Here is a 15,358-nt window from a genome sequence, read left to right as displayed (position 1 = left end):
GACATTGTACAACAAAGCCTTGCCTTGCCCTCCACCCCCCTGCCATTGTCATTCCCTGTACCACACTCAATTTCTACCGCAGTGATTGGCTGTGATGGACTAAATGTTCACATTGCAGTGATAAGTACCTTTTTGAAAAGGTCCAGGACACTGCACAATAGTTTTTTTTGAACACTTTATTGAAGTGGAGCTAGTGCTAAGATATGCCCTAGTAGTGTATATGCCAATGGAAATTAAAAGATAGTGAAAGGCAATGCAAAACAGCATGAAATGTACATCTATATGATACTCACCAGCAAGGAAATTTGGCCTACGAAGATCACATCTTTTAAACTTTTAATCTAAAAAGTATGTTGCATAACAGTTATGTAAAGAAATCTGTTGATGCACTTAGAGTGGCAGGTTTAGGTTAATGCTTTTGGTGAAAATGAATGATTCTGAGAGAAAGAATATGTTTTTAGACATCATTTTCAAGTGCTATAAATAATGCTATTTTCATCATTTCTTTCATGTAACTGGTGCCAGAGACTAGATATCTTGAGCATTTAAAACTTTATGTGCTTGTTTTTAAAATATAATTTAATCTCGGGAGAAGAAAGCAGATCAAAATGTTGTACCGGTCACCAACTGAGGGAATTACAATTATGTAGTGGGCTGGCTGTATTCTGCTACCTGAAACCCCATTGTTTACTGACAAAAGAGCATTAATAAATAATGGCTTTCAAGACGCATGTATTTCATCATATACTTTACAGAAAAAATAATTTACACATCACTTAGATGGCATGGTCCATAAAAACAGTCACAGATTTATTCTGATTTCACCGTAAATAATGACATTTCATTTTAACACAGCCTTAAATCATCACAATTGAGTCAAAAACCTGTCTAAAAAGGCAGCTTCTTTGTGGGAATTCATTGCCTTTTGACTGAATTTCATAACGTCTTAGATATTTTTTTGCAAAGGTCCAGACCTCTTCTTCACATTCCATCACCAGGATTTACCACACTGCATCAAGAGTTTCCTCTGTCTTCAGTCCCTTTGAGAATGTGCTGATAACTTTCAGTGTCTTCCAATTCTTAAAACACACCAAATTGTTAAAACACTGTTGAAATGTTCCTTGACGGTCATATTCAGAGAAGATTTAATCACATTGAGATGATGCGACAAGTTCATTGAATAATATGTTGTTATTGTGAAAAATAATTGCTTCTCAATGACTAACCTGGATATAAAAGTCAAATAAATAAATACAAAAATGTTTGCAGTAGCAATACAGCTTTTTGAGGCTCTTTATATTACAAGATTGCTATACTGTGGCCGTAGACAATCTCAGGTATGTTATATAATATCTGGGGCATTCAATGCCATTCTATGGCTTAGAAACACTGATATTTATACAAAAGTCAGATGATAAACTGTTGAAGGATCATATGAGTCATATGATGGCTCTTAGCTAGTTCTTAAATATGTATAATAGTAAAACATTATATATTGGGAACATAGCGTATAGCAATAAATATTCTGTACAGTAAAATTTGAATATTTTCATTACAATGATAGTGCATTGTTAGAATAAGTTCAATGCTATGTTCAATGCCTGTAATCATAATCAACCATAAGATGCTATTTCATGGGTGAATTCACTACATTCCAACCAGGACATACAGTAGATTTGAGATGAATCCAATGGGGAGGCACAAGCCAAAATCTGAAAGAAGATGGCATGAATACTTATATAATGATCAGTTGGGAATTGATATTTATAGAATAGTTATAGACAAATTTTACACTAGTGAAAAAAAAATATATATTACATGTGTGTACATAAGATGAAGTAAAGAGCTATTTATGTTGTTCAGGGAATATAATAATATCTCTTGCAAAATGAGAAATCCCTCAGTTATTTATAAAACAACTGAACGGGCAAGGAATTCAGCAGGACGAAACAAAGTTTGAAGAAATTTATATTTTAAGGATTTTTAAAAGGTAAGAATACAATCAAGCTTGTCTCCAATTAAGTCTATAGATCAAACATATTCCCCCTCGATGGAGAAATCTCCAGTTTCCATGGTGGTACTTCCTGGCCCACTGTGTTCAGGATGACCCTCCTCACAAAAGGTTACCTGGGGTGTATTCATTATGCCTATTCTGTTGCAAAACGTTTTCCAACAAAAACTAAAGTTTCTATTGGACAAATTCAGGTAATTCCCTACCCATTTCATTCTGTTTGCTCTGTTTGTTTCTGTTTGGTTCTTAAACGGTAAACGGTTTCCGTTGCAAGACATAATGAATACACCCTTGATTAGGCCACAGGAGGGAGTGTGGTGTGCAGCAAAGGCACATCAGAATATCTTTGAGAGCACTAATCAAGTACAGGGTTTGACACATGGCAAAATGGTGGTAAAAGTTATTTTCTTTAATCTCAGAAGCTGACCCGAGCAAAAGTCTTATTTTCAGTGTAGCATAGCAACAACAGAGGGCACCTACACCACTATTGACTTGACTTCAGACTTGCTTTTTCTCTGTCTGAGCACAGCAGCTGAAATTGCTCCCCCACTTTGAAACTTGACCAAGTTGGGCAAACAGCATGTTCCAGAAGTTCATGGCCAAATGGTCCATCATGCTTATCTACTTTCCTGAGATACATCTCCCCACGTACTGGTTTCATTTTCCTCTGAGTCAGACAGAGCTGCTGTGCACATGTCACTGAAGATATCTGGAATGTAAAAAAAAAAAAAAGAAGAGTTAAAGACGCAAACTCACATACAGTGGGGCAAAAAAGTATTTAGTCAGCCACCAATTGTGCAAGTTCTCCCACTTAAAAAGATGAGAGAGGCCTGTAATTTTCATCATAGGTACACTTCATCTATGACACACAAAATGAGAAAAAAAAATCCAGAAAATCACATTGTAGGATTTTTAATGAATTTATTTGCAAATTATGGTGGAAAATAAGTATTTGGTCAATAACAAAAGTTTCTCAATATTTTGTTATATACCCTTTGTTGTCAATGACAGAGGTCAAACATTTTCTGTAAAGTCTTCACAGGGTTCACACACACTGTTGCTGGTATTTTGGCCCATTCCTCCATGCAGATCTCCTCTAGAGCAGTGATGTTTTGGGGCTGTTGCTGGGCAACACGGACTTTCAACTCCCTCCAAAGATTTTCTATGGGGTTGAGATCTGGAGACTGGCTAGGCCACTCCAGGACCTTGAAATGCTTCTTACGAAGCCACTCCTTCGTTGCCCGGGCGGTGTGTTTGGGATCGTTGTCATGCTGAAAGACCCAGCCACGTTTCATCTTCAATGCCCTTGCTGATGGAAGGAGGTTTTCACTCAAAATCTCACGATACATGGCCCCATTCATTCTGTCCTTTACACGGATCAGTCGTCCTGGTCCCTTTGCAGAAAAACAGCCCCAAAGCATGATGTTTCCACCCCTATGCTTCACAGTAGGTATGGTGTTCTTTGGATGCAACTCAGCATTCTTTGTCCTCCAAACACGACGAGTTGAGTTTTTACCAAAAAGTTCTATTTTGGTTTCATCTGACCATATGACATTCTCCCAATCGTCTTCTGGATCATCCAAATGCTCTCTAGCAAACTTCAGACGGGCCTGGACATGTACTGGCTTAAGCAGGGGGACACGTCTGGCACTGCAGGATTTGAGTCCCTGGCGGCGTAGTGTGTTACTGATGGTAGGCTTTGTTACTTTGGTCCCAGCTCTCTGCAGGTCATTCACTAGGTCCCCCCGTGTGGTTCTGGGATTTTTGCTCACCGTTCTTGTGATCATTTTGACCCCACGGGTGAGATCTTGCGTGGAGCCCCAGATCAAGGGAGATTATCAGTGGTCTTGTATGTCTTCCATTTCCTAATAATTGCTCCCACAGTTGATTTCTTCAAACCAAGCTGCTTACCTATTGCAGATTCAGTCTTCCCAGCCTGGTGCAGGTCTACAATTTTGTTTCTGGTGTCCTTTGACAGCTCTTTGGTCTTGGCCATAGTGGAGTTTGGAGTGTGACTATTTGAGGTTGTGGACAGGTGTCTTTTATACTGATAACAAGTTCAAACAGGTGCCATTAATACAGGTAACGAGTGGAGGATGGAGGAGCCTCTTAAAGAAGAAGTTACAGGTCTGTGAGAGCCAGAAATCTTGCTTGTTTGTAGGTGACCAAATACTTATTTTCCACCATAATTTACAAATAAATTCATTAAAAATCCTACAATGTGATTTTCTGGATTTTTTTTCTCATTTTGTCTGTCATAGTTGAAGTGTACCTATGATGAAAATTACAGGCCTCTCATCTTTTTAAGTGGGAGAACTTGCACAATTGGTGGCTGACTAAATACTTTTTTGCCCCACTGTACATGGGAGTTAGGATCTAACGTTATGGAGGCCAAGCAACAGGCGTGAAGGGAGTGGTGATTCTTAAGATTCAAACATCACCATCAGTCTTTTTAGAGAGGGGTTGCATAGAATGGATACAATGACTGACCAAACAATGCAGTTTTAATAGCAGTGTAAAGAAGGACACGATGGTGAAACAATATTGATTAAGATCAATACCAGTGAAGAGTGCTTCTATTAAACTGTATAGTAGTACAAACCAGTATGCTGCTGGAATGTGACTTAGTAATGGTTTCAAGTGGGGAAACTCTGAGCAAAAATATGTCAACAGCCCAAGCAAAGAACAGAAGATGGGATTCCTCTCAGTGCAGACAAGAGCTTAAGAGAGCACTTGTTTAAAGGACAGTGCTCCAAGACAACAAGACAAGCAAGGCCGTGAACTGAACATTTCAAGGGAAGGCTGAGGTGAGGGAGGGAGGGGAGAGAGAGATCATGCTGCAATGGATGACATCATGCTTTGCTTGTTCACCTCTCAGGCAAAAGCTTTACCGCTAGAGTCCACCCAAGCACGCACCCCGCCCAATCCCCCAGCACTGAATCAAACTACCGCTTTGAGCTAGGGTGAGTGTTTTCTTGCAATGCCAGGAATACCTCATCATTTTATAATGGATGTGGATTAGTCAGAAATACCAGTAGTGTTACAGTATGAGTGACCTCCTTCTGCTGCTGTCTGAAGTATACTGGGCGGTACCAGACCTGTCTTCTGAGTAATAAGATTCTTGACTAGCCTAAAACATGAAAGAGAATGTAGGCTTTAATGGAAAGGCTGGTGTAGGGCCTCATGCTGGAATAGAAGTGATCAGAGAGTGACTAGGAGTTGGATTACTGCCACTGGCAGTGGGGAGAGCTGACGGGGCCCTTGGAGTGTACAATCTCACGTATTTATAGGCATAGTATTTGATCAGGAGTTCTCTCTATGATCTTGTCTGTGAACTGTCGAGTCCAAAGTTTCAGTTTTTGACATCCTGCTTCGTGTGATGGAAAGCTTGTGTATTCATTGGTTATGCTGCTGCTTCCGACAGTTGATTCTGTCCAAAGCCTCTGTACTGCTTCATATATGTATTTAAATCCTCCCAGCATCCTGCCTGTACACTCTGCAGCTCTGCCTAGCAGAACAAGCACTCTCTGGCCTTGGCCTGATGCGAACCACCCACATGAAGGGACTTAGTAGGTGCACTGTTCCCATTTCTCATGTATTTAGTAGTTATTAGGATCCCCCATCAGCTACAGGATTAAAACAATTACATCACAACAAAACAACAGCCTATATCATAAATAAAACAATACACCATATTGCATTATTACTCTATTATTAGAAATGTACAATATAAAATGTGAAATTTTACAGTGTGTGTGCGTATGCATGTGTGAGTGTGTGTGTGTGTGTCTGTGTCTCTCTTCGAAGTCCGCGTCGTAAGGTGCTGTTTTATCAGGTTTTGTTTTTAAATCAGATTTTACTGCTCGCTTAAGTTACTTGATGTGGAAGAGAGTTCCATGTAGTCATGTCTCTATGTAGTACTGTGCCTTTCCCAGAGTCTGTTCTGGACTTTGGGACTGAAGAGACCCCACTTGGGAGGCCTTGTGGGGTATGTATGGGGGTCTGAGCTGTGTGTTAGCTGTTTGAACAGACAATTTGGTGCTTTCAACACGCCACTACCTCTCACAAAGACAAGTAGTGATGCAGTCAATCTTTCCTCTACTTGGAACCAGGAGAGATTGACACGCATGTTATTGATATTAGCCCTCTGTGTACATTTAAGGGCCAGCTGTGCTGCTCTGTTCAGGGGCAACTGTAATTTGCCTATGTCTTTTTTTGTGACACTTAACCATATAACTGGGTGGTAGTCCAGGTGTGATAAAATTATGGCCTGTAGGACTTGTTTTGTTGCTTGTGATGTCAAGAAAGCAGAGCTTTACATACAGACCTGTCCCAATCTTAGCTACCTTGCATCAATATGTTCTGACCATGTCAGTTTACAATTTTGGGTTACACCTAGCAGTTCAGTCTTCTCAACTTGCTCAATTTACACATTCACTACAAGATTTAGTGAATAGTTTGTCCTAAATTCAATGCTTTTAGTTTTGGATATATTAAGGAATCAGCTTATTACTAGCCACCCATTCTAAAACTGACTGCAGCTCTTTAAGTGTTGCAGTGATTTCACTTGCTGTGGTAGCTGGCGTGTATAATGTTGAGTCATCAGCATAAATAGACACACAGGCTTTACTCAAGACTAGTGGTAGGTCATTAGTTTAAATAGAAAAAAGTAAGGGTCCAAGCAAGACCGCTACCTTGCGGTATGGCAAACTCTACCTGGTGTACGTTAGAGGGGCTTCCATTAAAAAACACCCTCTGTGTTCTGTTAGATAGGTAACTCTCAATCCATGATATGGCAGAGGATGTAAAGCCATAACACATAAGTTTTTTCAGCAGCAGATTACGATCGATAATGTCAAAAGCTGCACTGAAGTCTAACAAACAGCTACCACAATATTCTTATTACCAATTTCTTTCTGCCAATCATCAATCATTTGTGTCAGTGTTGAGTACGCTTCCCTATATGCGTGCTGAAAGTCAGTTGTTAATTTGTTTACTGTGAAATAGCATTGTACTGTATCTGGTCAAACAACTTCTTCCAAAAGTTTACTAAAGGTCAGTAGCAGGCTGATGGGTCAGCTGTTTGAACCAGTAAAGGGTGCTTTGCTATTCTTGGGTAGAGGCATTACTTGTGTTTCCCTCAAGGCCTGAGGGCACACACTGTCCTGTAGGTCTAGATTGAAGAGATGGAAAATAAGAGTGGTAATATAGTCCGTTACCATCCTCAGTAATTTTCCATCAAAGTTGTCAATACCAGGTGGTTTGCCATTATTGATAGACAGCAATAATTGATACACCCCTTCCACACTCACTTTAAAATAATTCAAAATAACAATGCTTGTCTTTCATAATTTGGTCAGTTATTAAGGGATATGAAGGTTCAGAGTTTGCTAATTTGCCAATGAAAAAGTAATTAAAGTAGTTGGCAATATCAGAGGGTTTGTGATGAATAAGCTATCTGATTAAATGAAGGATGGAGCTGAGTTTGCCTTTTTGCCAAAAATGTTATTTAAGCTGCTCCAAGGCTTTTTAATCATCCTTTATATCTTTTATCTTTGTTTTGTAGTACAACTTCTTCTTTTTGTTTAGTTTAGTCATATGATTTCTCAATTTGCCAATCGGCTTTGGAGTCAGACTTTCGCCTCGTCCCTCTCAACTATAACATTTTTTAATTCCTCATCAAGCCACTGGGTGCATGCTTATCAGTAAATTGAAGAAGCAATTTCATAAATGTGTAAATTCTGGCATCTGGTTGCTCCTCAATAAATACAGACCAGCAAATATTCTTTACATCTTCAACATAGGAATCACTACAAAACCTCTCGTATGATCTCTTATAAACTATTTTAGGCCCAGTCTTTGAAACTTTGTTTTTTCTAGACATGGCTACTATATTATGATCACTACATCCGATGGGTGTGGATACTGCTTTAGAGCATATTTCTGCAGCATTAGTAAAGATGTGATCAATACACGTGGATGATTTCAGTCATATATACCCTGGTAAGTTGAATAATAACCTGAACCAGATCGCAGGCACTGGTTACAGTTTGAAGCTTTTTCTTGAGTGGACAGCTTGAAGAAAATGAGTCAATATTTAGGTCACCCAGAAAATATACCTCTCTGTTGATATCACATACACTATCAAGCACTTCACACATTATCAAGATACTGACTGTTAGCACTCCGTGGTCTATAGCAATTTTCCACAAGAATAGGCTTTAGTTGAGGCGGGTGAACCTGAAGCCATAATGCTTCAACAGCATGACATGAGATCCTCTGTAAGTTTTACAGGAATATGACTCAATTTATACAGCAACACCTCCCCCATTGGCACCTCCCCCTGTCTCTTCTGTAGATGTTATAACCATGTATTGCTACCACTGTGTCAAATGAATTATCCATGTGAGTTTCAGCAATAGCAAGGAAATGAATGTTATCTGATGTTAGTAAGTTATTGATTTCATGAACCTTGTTTCTCAGTCTACATATGTTATTGTGGGCAATTTTTGCCCTTTTCTGGGTTGCTTATTTGCGCTGATAGTGCAAGGTGAACTGCTCCCAGTGGGCTTCCTACTAGGGTCAATTGTCTCAGTGCTAACAGTGTAATGCAGGTTTATAGGCACATGATTACTGATGACAAAAGCTGTCAGATTGACATAGGTATTTAGGGGAGTGAGAGAAACATAAATTAAGTTACATTGACTGTACTACCATTTCTACAGGAGGTGATATGCTTTCCATGTCCTCTGTTGTTGATTACGACAGAGAGGACTGGAGCATTAATATACCCTGGCTGTCAGTCTCTAAAACAGTTTGCAATGTTGCTGGAGATAATCTTGGAACCCCTGCGGTTAGGGGGAATCCTCTCTCTTTTACAGAGTGCTGGTTGCTCCCACAGCAAATCAAAATGGTCACAAAAGGAGACATTCTTGTTCTTGCAAAGTTCCTGTTGACAGCATTTGTAAATATGCTGTCAACAGTGAGTGTGCTGGGGACGTACTGAAGCCTACGTGTGGATGCTAGGTGTGAAGCTGACACCTTATCCGTGGCATGGACAGACAGGTGCACCCGCTCCTGGGAGCACTGTGCTAACATCAATGCAAATGGTGGACCAGATTTCAGTTAGTCAGAACTATCATACACAAAGAGAGTTGTGCAGAGTTTTAAAAACTTCTGTACAGTACATGTTGACTTCCATCCATGAAAAAATATATAAATTCTTCATATCACTGACTGCTGAAAAGGAGAGGAGAGGGCTGTGTGAGACGTTTTAGTGCCAGAACCCAAAGATGCAAATGATTGAAGACGGTTTTAAAATATGAAATATGCATGAGTTGATGAAATATGAGCATATTCAAAGCATTTTTAAGTGCAGCTTTAATCTAATGGGGTATTAGTCACCCCAAAATGCACTGCGAAAGCTCGTGTGAAACCACAATCCCTCTCTCATCCACCCTGGCTTGCAATGGATTCTGGAGGCTATTACTGTGAGAAGGTAATAACCACTCCTCATAGTGGTGGGATGAATCGAACAGACGGATATATTATTCATTTAGGCATTGTGTTTTAATTTCCACTGTGATATACAGATCTACTCAACATTTATGCTTTAATATCCTGAATGCCTCATCGAAATAATTTGACAATTAATTAACTTTTAATATAAAACTACACAGCAATAACTGTTAGTCCCAAGGGAACCCAGGAACAACATTGTTATTAGTTATACATTTTTACAAACACGGTTTAAAATCAGAGAAGAGATAGAGATGGGCAGTGTGTGAATACAGTGCAGGAACAAGGACTAATATGATTGTGCTTTATCCTGTTGAGTTGGTTCCCTCTTACTACGGCAGGAGAATTGGTTTCTCTCTGGGACTCTCATAGTGTTCAATGGACAGAGAGGGTGGGTGCAACCATCACTCACCAGTGGCCATTCTCTGCCTGATCCAGGAACTGTACTAAATCTCCTGACTCCAGAGACAGGTCCTGCGCTGTCCTCGACTCGTACGTCAACTGGACACGGAAGCGATCATTGTCCACCTAAGAGCAGGGAGAGAATGGAGGAGGAGGGTGATTTAGAGGAGATACCCTATCCTTGTAGTTGTGGTTTGTCTTTGTATGTGATGTTGTGTAACTTTCGTGTGTGTCATGTGACGTGTGTCTGTGTCCACCCATCTATTCTATGTGTGTGTACAGCATGTCCATCCGTCAGTCTCATATTGGACTCAGGGAGCATTATTCTCAGTGTGGTAGAGTTGTGAAGCAGGCCCTCCATTAAAACAGATCTCCGGCTCTCATACATCAGAAAGATTGTAATGGAAGGAGAAATCCGGAGGCTCTGGGGAGACCCACACTAGGCTATTTTGTCTTTTAAATGTCAAGTCGTCAGCCCGCGTTAACAAGATGGGTGATGGTGGGAAATAATTAAGCAGAGAGGATTTATTTCCCGGGGATTGGAAGGATTTAAGAGGAGCAACAAGATGGAGGGGATGAAGTTACCTGTCAGGATTTATTCAACATAACTTACATTTTTATTACTGGACTGGTCCTCACCATCCGAAGAGTTGGAGAGCTCCTCTGCACTCGAATGGATGGTTTCAAAGTCCTCTGTGTCCATTGAAGGCAAACAACGTTGTGTCCAGCCTAGAGAAGAGCACACAGAAAGAAGACAAGGTCCTGTTAACCCTTCAGTTGACTAGAAGAAGTGAACACGTTAGTTTTAAGACATGGCATTACACATCCACTGCTTTGCAAATGTACCCGTTACACATAAGCATTGAACATTCTGAAACATTTATTCTGACAGTCAAAGAAGGTATGAAGAAGTTGGAAATATCTAAAAAACAATGCAAGAAACCAATCGATAAGGTGTCACATACTCTAAGACACCCAATGACAAAAAAAGGAAAAAAAATTAAAACCAAAACCAGCAAAATGAGAAAAGATAAATATGTCATAGCGTGACTTTCCATCAGTAGATTACCTGGTTGAGAAGTGGACCTAGGCACAGCTGAATCAGTGCTTGTGGTGCCTTTGTGTCTGCTCGCAGCAGGGATAGCACTGCGTAATGTATCTGGGAGGAAATTAGCTCTTTACAGACCACTGGGATGCCATTTTACATCACATTGCAGGAAATTGATATACGCATTCAGAAATAAATGAAGGAGCCATCATCGCTCCACAGCCACACGGACTCATTACCAAAAACATGGCACTGCTAATGTGAAGTCATCTTGTTCAGCACTTTTTGTGCCAAACTAATACATATACCATGCATCACATTGAATCACAATGGAGCAGGCAAAACACACACCCACACATGAACACAGACAGCATGCAAGCACACATGCACGCGCACACACACGTCACCTCACCAAAATGCAAAGCCGTCCCCATTAACAAAGACGGCTGAACATGCACAGATCCACAGCATACTGCTATAGCTATAGCTACCTTCATAACCGAATGGTGTTGGATCACTCTTTATCTCATGTCTTTTGGTCTTTTTAACATGAGTTGAAGGAGGACCTGTCAGGGGCAATGAATGCATGTTGGAAGCGTTAGTGGAAAATTAGATCTATTGAGACAGTCAAGCAAAATCCATTTTATTGTACATCCTCAGTTTTCATTGCTCATAAATTATTGAAATACTTGATTATTAGGAAGAAGAAAGGAGGGGAATATTGGCAAAATTAAGTTCTCATCTAAATTCCACAACAATTGCACTTGCTTTGCAGCTCTGAATATCACCCCACATTCCAAATGTCAGCTTATCAAAATTCACATTTGATTACTATGGTTTCTCAACAATTTTTTTTTACCTTGTTTCATTTCTGAGAAAGACTGATTTTATTCATCATCTCATCAATATCATGAGATTCATAAATGGGTAGGACTTGTTAAGAAAATATTTTTTTTCTCATTACCTTAGCTGACTCCTGCTCTCTACATCTCTAGCTCTCTCTCCCTTCCCTCTCTCTCTCAAAGAGCCCCCTCACTAACCGGTCTGTACCTGCTCTCAGACACTTTAAAAAGTTTGATGGCTACGGGGGTAGAGATAAAAAGAAAGCGAAAGACCCCAGGCAATCAGGTACCTTTTGTGCGTCTGGTGGCGGAGACACTGATAGAGGAGGCTAAAGAGAAGCGGCGCGTGACATCTGTCACCTTAGATGGAGGATCGGCTGTGAAAGGCAGGGCAGGGTTAGCAATTAGCTGGGCAGAAGAATATGAGGGAGGGAGAGAGGGATGGATGGATGGCACAGGAAGGCACAGAGAAGCATTTTAGTGGCAAGGCTAAATGAGCATATTGCTTTGAGGATTTCTGCCTTTTCTCTGGATTGACTTCTGATTTGATACAAGACTTGGTGATAACTGTCACTGTTGATTCCTCACTAAACACTGTCCAGCTTAATTGGATAGTGTGACATTTTCGCAATTAAGCCCCTTTTTCTACTTACCTAGAGTCAGATAAACTCATGGAGTGTAGTTTTGTGTCTCTGCATGCAGTTTGAAGGAAGTAGAAGCATGCTAGCTGTTCCTTTAGACTTCCAGTCATTGTGCTAATGCTAGTTAGCAATGGCTCCAGAAATGACCTTCAACTTCCTTCAAATGGCACGCAGAGACTTAATTGCCAAAATGGCGCACTATCCCTTCAAGATGATTAATTTCTCTTAGTTGTATCAAATTAGTGAGTTCAAACAGGCAGGCGGTTGACTGTGGGACTGAGAAACATGCAATGAATGGAGGAGACACGAGGAAGTGCAGGAAGATGAAGACAAATCGTGGACATTGCGGGCGGGTGGTTGCATCCTCACAGGCGCATATTAGAAACCAATTTATTATTATTTTAATTTTTTTCACCTTTATTTAACCAGGTAGGCCAGTTGAGAACAAGTTCTCATTTACAATTGAGACCTGGCCAAGATAAAGCAAAGCAGTGCTACAAAAGCAACAACACAGAGTTACACATGGGATAAACAAACGTACAGTCAATAACACAATAGAAAAATCTGTATAAAGTGTGAGCAGATGAAGTAAGGAGGTAAGGCAATAAATAGGCCAATAGTGGCGAAGTAATTACAATTTAGCAATTTACACTAGAGTGATATATGTGCAGATGAGGATGTGCAAGTAGAAATACTGGTGTGCAAAAGAGCACAAAAACAATAACAAATATGGGGATGAACTAGGTAGTTGGTTGGATGGGATATTTACAGATGGGCTGTGTACACCTGCAGCGATCGGTAAGCTGCTCTGACAGCTGACGCTTAAAGTTAGTGAGGGAAATATAAGTCTCCAACTTCAGTGATTTTTGCAATTCGTTCCAGTCATTGGCAGCAGAGAACTGGAAGGAAAGGCGGCCAAAGGACGAATTGGCTTTGGGGATGACCAGTGAAATATACCTGCTGGAGGGCGAGCTACGGGTGGGTGTTGCTATGGTGACCAGTGAGCTGAGATAAGGCGGAGCTTTACCTAGCAAAGACTTATAGATGACCTGGAGCCAGTGGGTTTGGCGACGAATATGTAGCGAGGACCAGCCAACGAGAGCATACAGGTCGCAGTGGTGGGTGGTATATGGGGCTTTGGTGACAAAACGGATGGCACTGTGATAGACTGCATCCAATTTGCTGAGTAGAGTGTTGGAAGCTATTTTGTAAATGACATTGCCAAAGTCAAGGATCGGTAGGATAGTCAGTTTTACAAGGGTATGTTTGGCAGCATGAGTGAAGGAGGCTTTGTTGTGGAATAGGAAGCCAATTCTAGATTTAACTTTGGATTGGAGATGCTTACTGTGAGTCTGGAAGGAGAGTTTACAGTCTAGCCAGACACCTAGGTATTTATAGTTGTCAACATATTCTAAGTCGGAACCGTCCAGAGTAGTGATGCTAGTCGGGTGGGCGGGTAGCGATCGGTTGATATATACAGAGAAAAGAGTTGGCCCGAAAATGTAAACCTGTGGCACCCCCATAGAGACTGCCAGAGGTCTGGACAACAGTTCCTCCGATTTGACACACTGAACTCTATCTGAGAAGTAGTTAGTGAAGCAGGCGAGGCAGTCATTAGAGAAACCAAGGCTGTTGAGTCTACCGATAAGAATGCGGTGATTGACAAAAGCCTTGGCTAGGTTGATGAAGATGGCTGCTAGTTCTGTCTTTTATCGATGGCGGTCATGATATCTTTTAGCATGGGTGGGGTATGGTTGGGGTGGGGTATGCTAACAAGATGAAATCTATCGACAACTCAAGTTCACAGCGAGGCATTACCTCGGCGGGCCAATAAGTACAAAAACATCACCCCCTCAGTGTCCATTTCTCTTCAGCTAGCCTGCTCTGCATCATGAATGGAGCCAACAATACAGTATTAGATTATCACCATACAAATGATGACATATTATGTACAGTAATGTTATTGCCCACTTACAAACCACAAGACCCCTGTAATAGCACCAAAGTGGTAAGAAAATAATAATAAAATACACCTATCTCCCTGTTCAATTGGTTTGTTTAACTAAAATAAATCAAATGTTTGTTGTAAAATATAATCAGATGTAGCTAATCAGGCTATCAGTATTGTTATTAAGGATGTATTCTGTGGAGAAGAACCTTGAATCAAACCATCCTCTTAAAAAAATGTTAATACACTTTTGAATGAAAAAAGCATTACAGGCTGACATTTACTAAGGCTACCTGTCTGCGAATTTAGCCTTCATGCGTTTTCATTGCCTGGATGCCAAGGTTGTTCTCTAGTCTTGAAAATGTTAAGTCCCTTTGTTCTCTAGACATTATTATTTGGAAAATTCTAATCAAATCAAATGTTATCTGTCACATGCTTCGTAAACTACAGGTGTAGACTAAGGGTGAAATGCTTACTGACGGGTTCAACAATTTCCAACAATGCAGAGTTAAAAGATACAAAATAAAAATAGTGACAAGAAATACATACACAGTGAATAACAATAACAAGAAAAATAACTATATAACTAATAACTATATACTATGGCTATATACAGTGAGTACCAGTACTGAGTCGATGTGCAAGGGTACGAGGTAATTGAGGTAGCTATGTACATACACTCAGTGATTGACATGACCGTGGTTCTCTAAAAAGCAGGCAGACATGCATCGAGGCATTCAGTTAGTATTCGATCGAACGTTAGAATGGGAAAAGTTTGCGACCTAAGCAACTTTGAGCGTGGTATGATCGTCAGTGCCAGGCGTGCCGGTTCCAGTATCTCAGATACGGCCGGCCTCCTGGGCTTTTCACACACGACAGTGTCTAGGGTTTACAGAGAAAAACATTAAACATCCAGTGAGCGGAATTCCTGTGGGCGAAAACAGCTCG

General features: G+C 40.5%; 1 protein-coding gene across 1 annotated transcript in view; it reads right to left on the bottom strand.

Annotated features, from left to right (window-relative positions):
* Window positions 1-781: 781 nt before the first annotated feature.
* Window positions 782-15,358, bottom strand: part of mcf2l2 (MCF.2 cell line derived transforming sequence-like 2) — a 103,165-nt gene continuing 88,588 nt past the window's right edge. The window contains exons 26-28 of the mRNA XM_039002568.1: window positions 10,545-10,660; window positions 9,942-10,057; window positions 782-2,720 (exon numbers count right to left, since the gene is read on the bottom strand). Of these exons, the coding sequence (XP_038858496.1) occupies window position 2,720; window positions 9,942-10,057; window positions 10,545-10,660 (233 nt within the window). The 3' untranslated portion in view covers window positions 782-2,719. The remainder of the gene's footprint in view (window positions 2,721-9,941; window positions 10,058-10,544; window positions 10,661-15,358) is intronic.

This window comes from Salvelinus namaycush, chromosome 10, assembly GCF_016432855.1.
Source record: "Salvelinus namaycush isolate Seneca chromosome 10, SaNama_1.0, whole genome shotgun sequence".
Lineage (NCBI taxonomy): Eukaryota > Metazoa > Chordata > Actinopteri > Salmoniformes > Salmonidae > Salvelinus > Salvelinus namaycush.
This window is presented reverse-complemented; position numbering and strand designations above follow the sequence as displayed.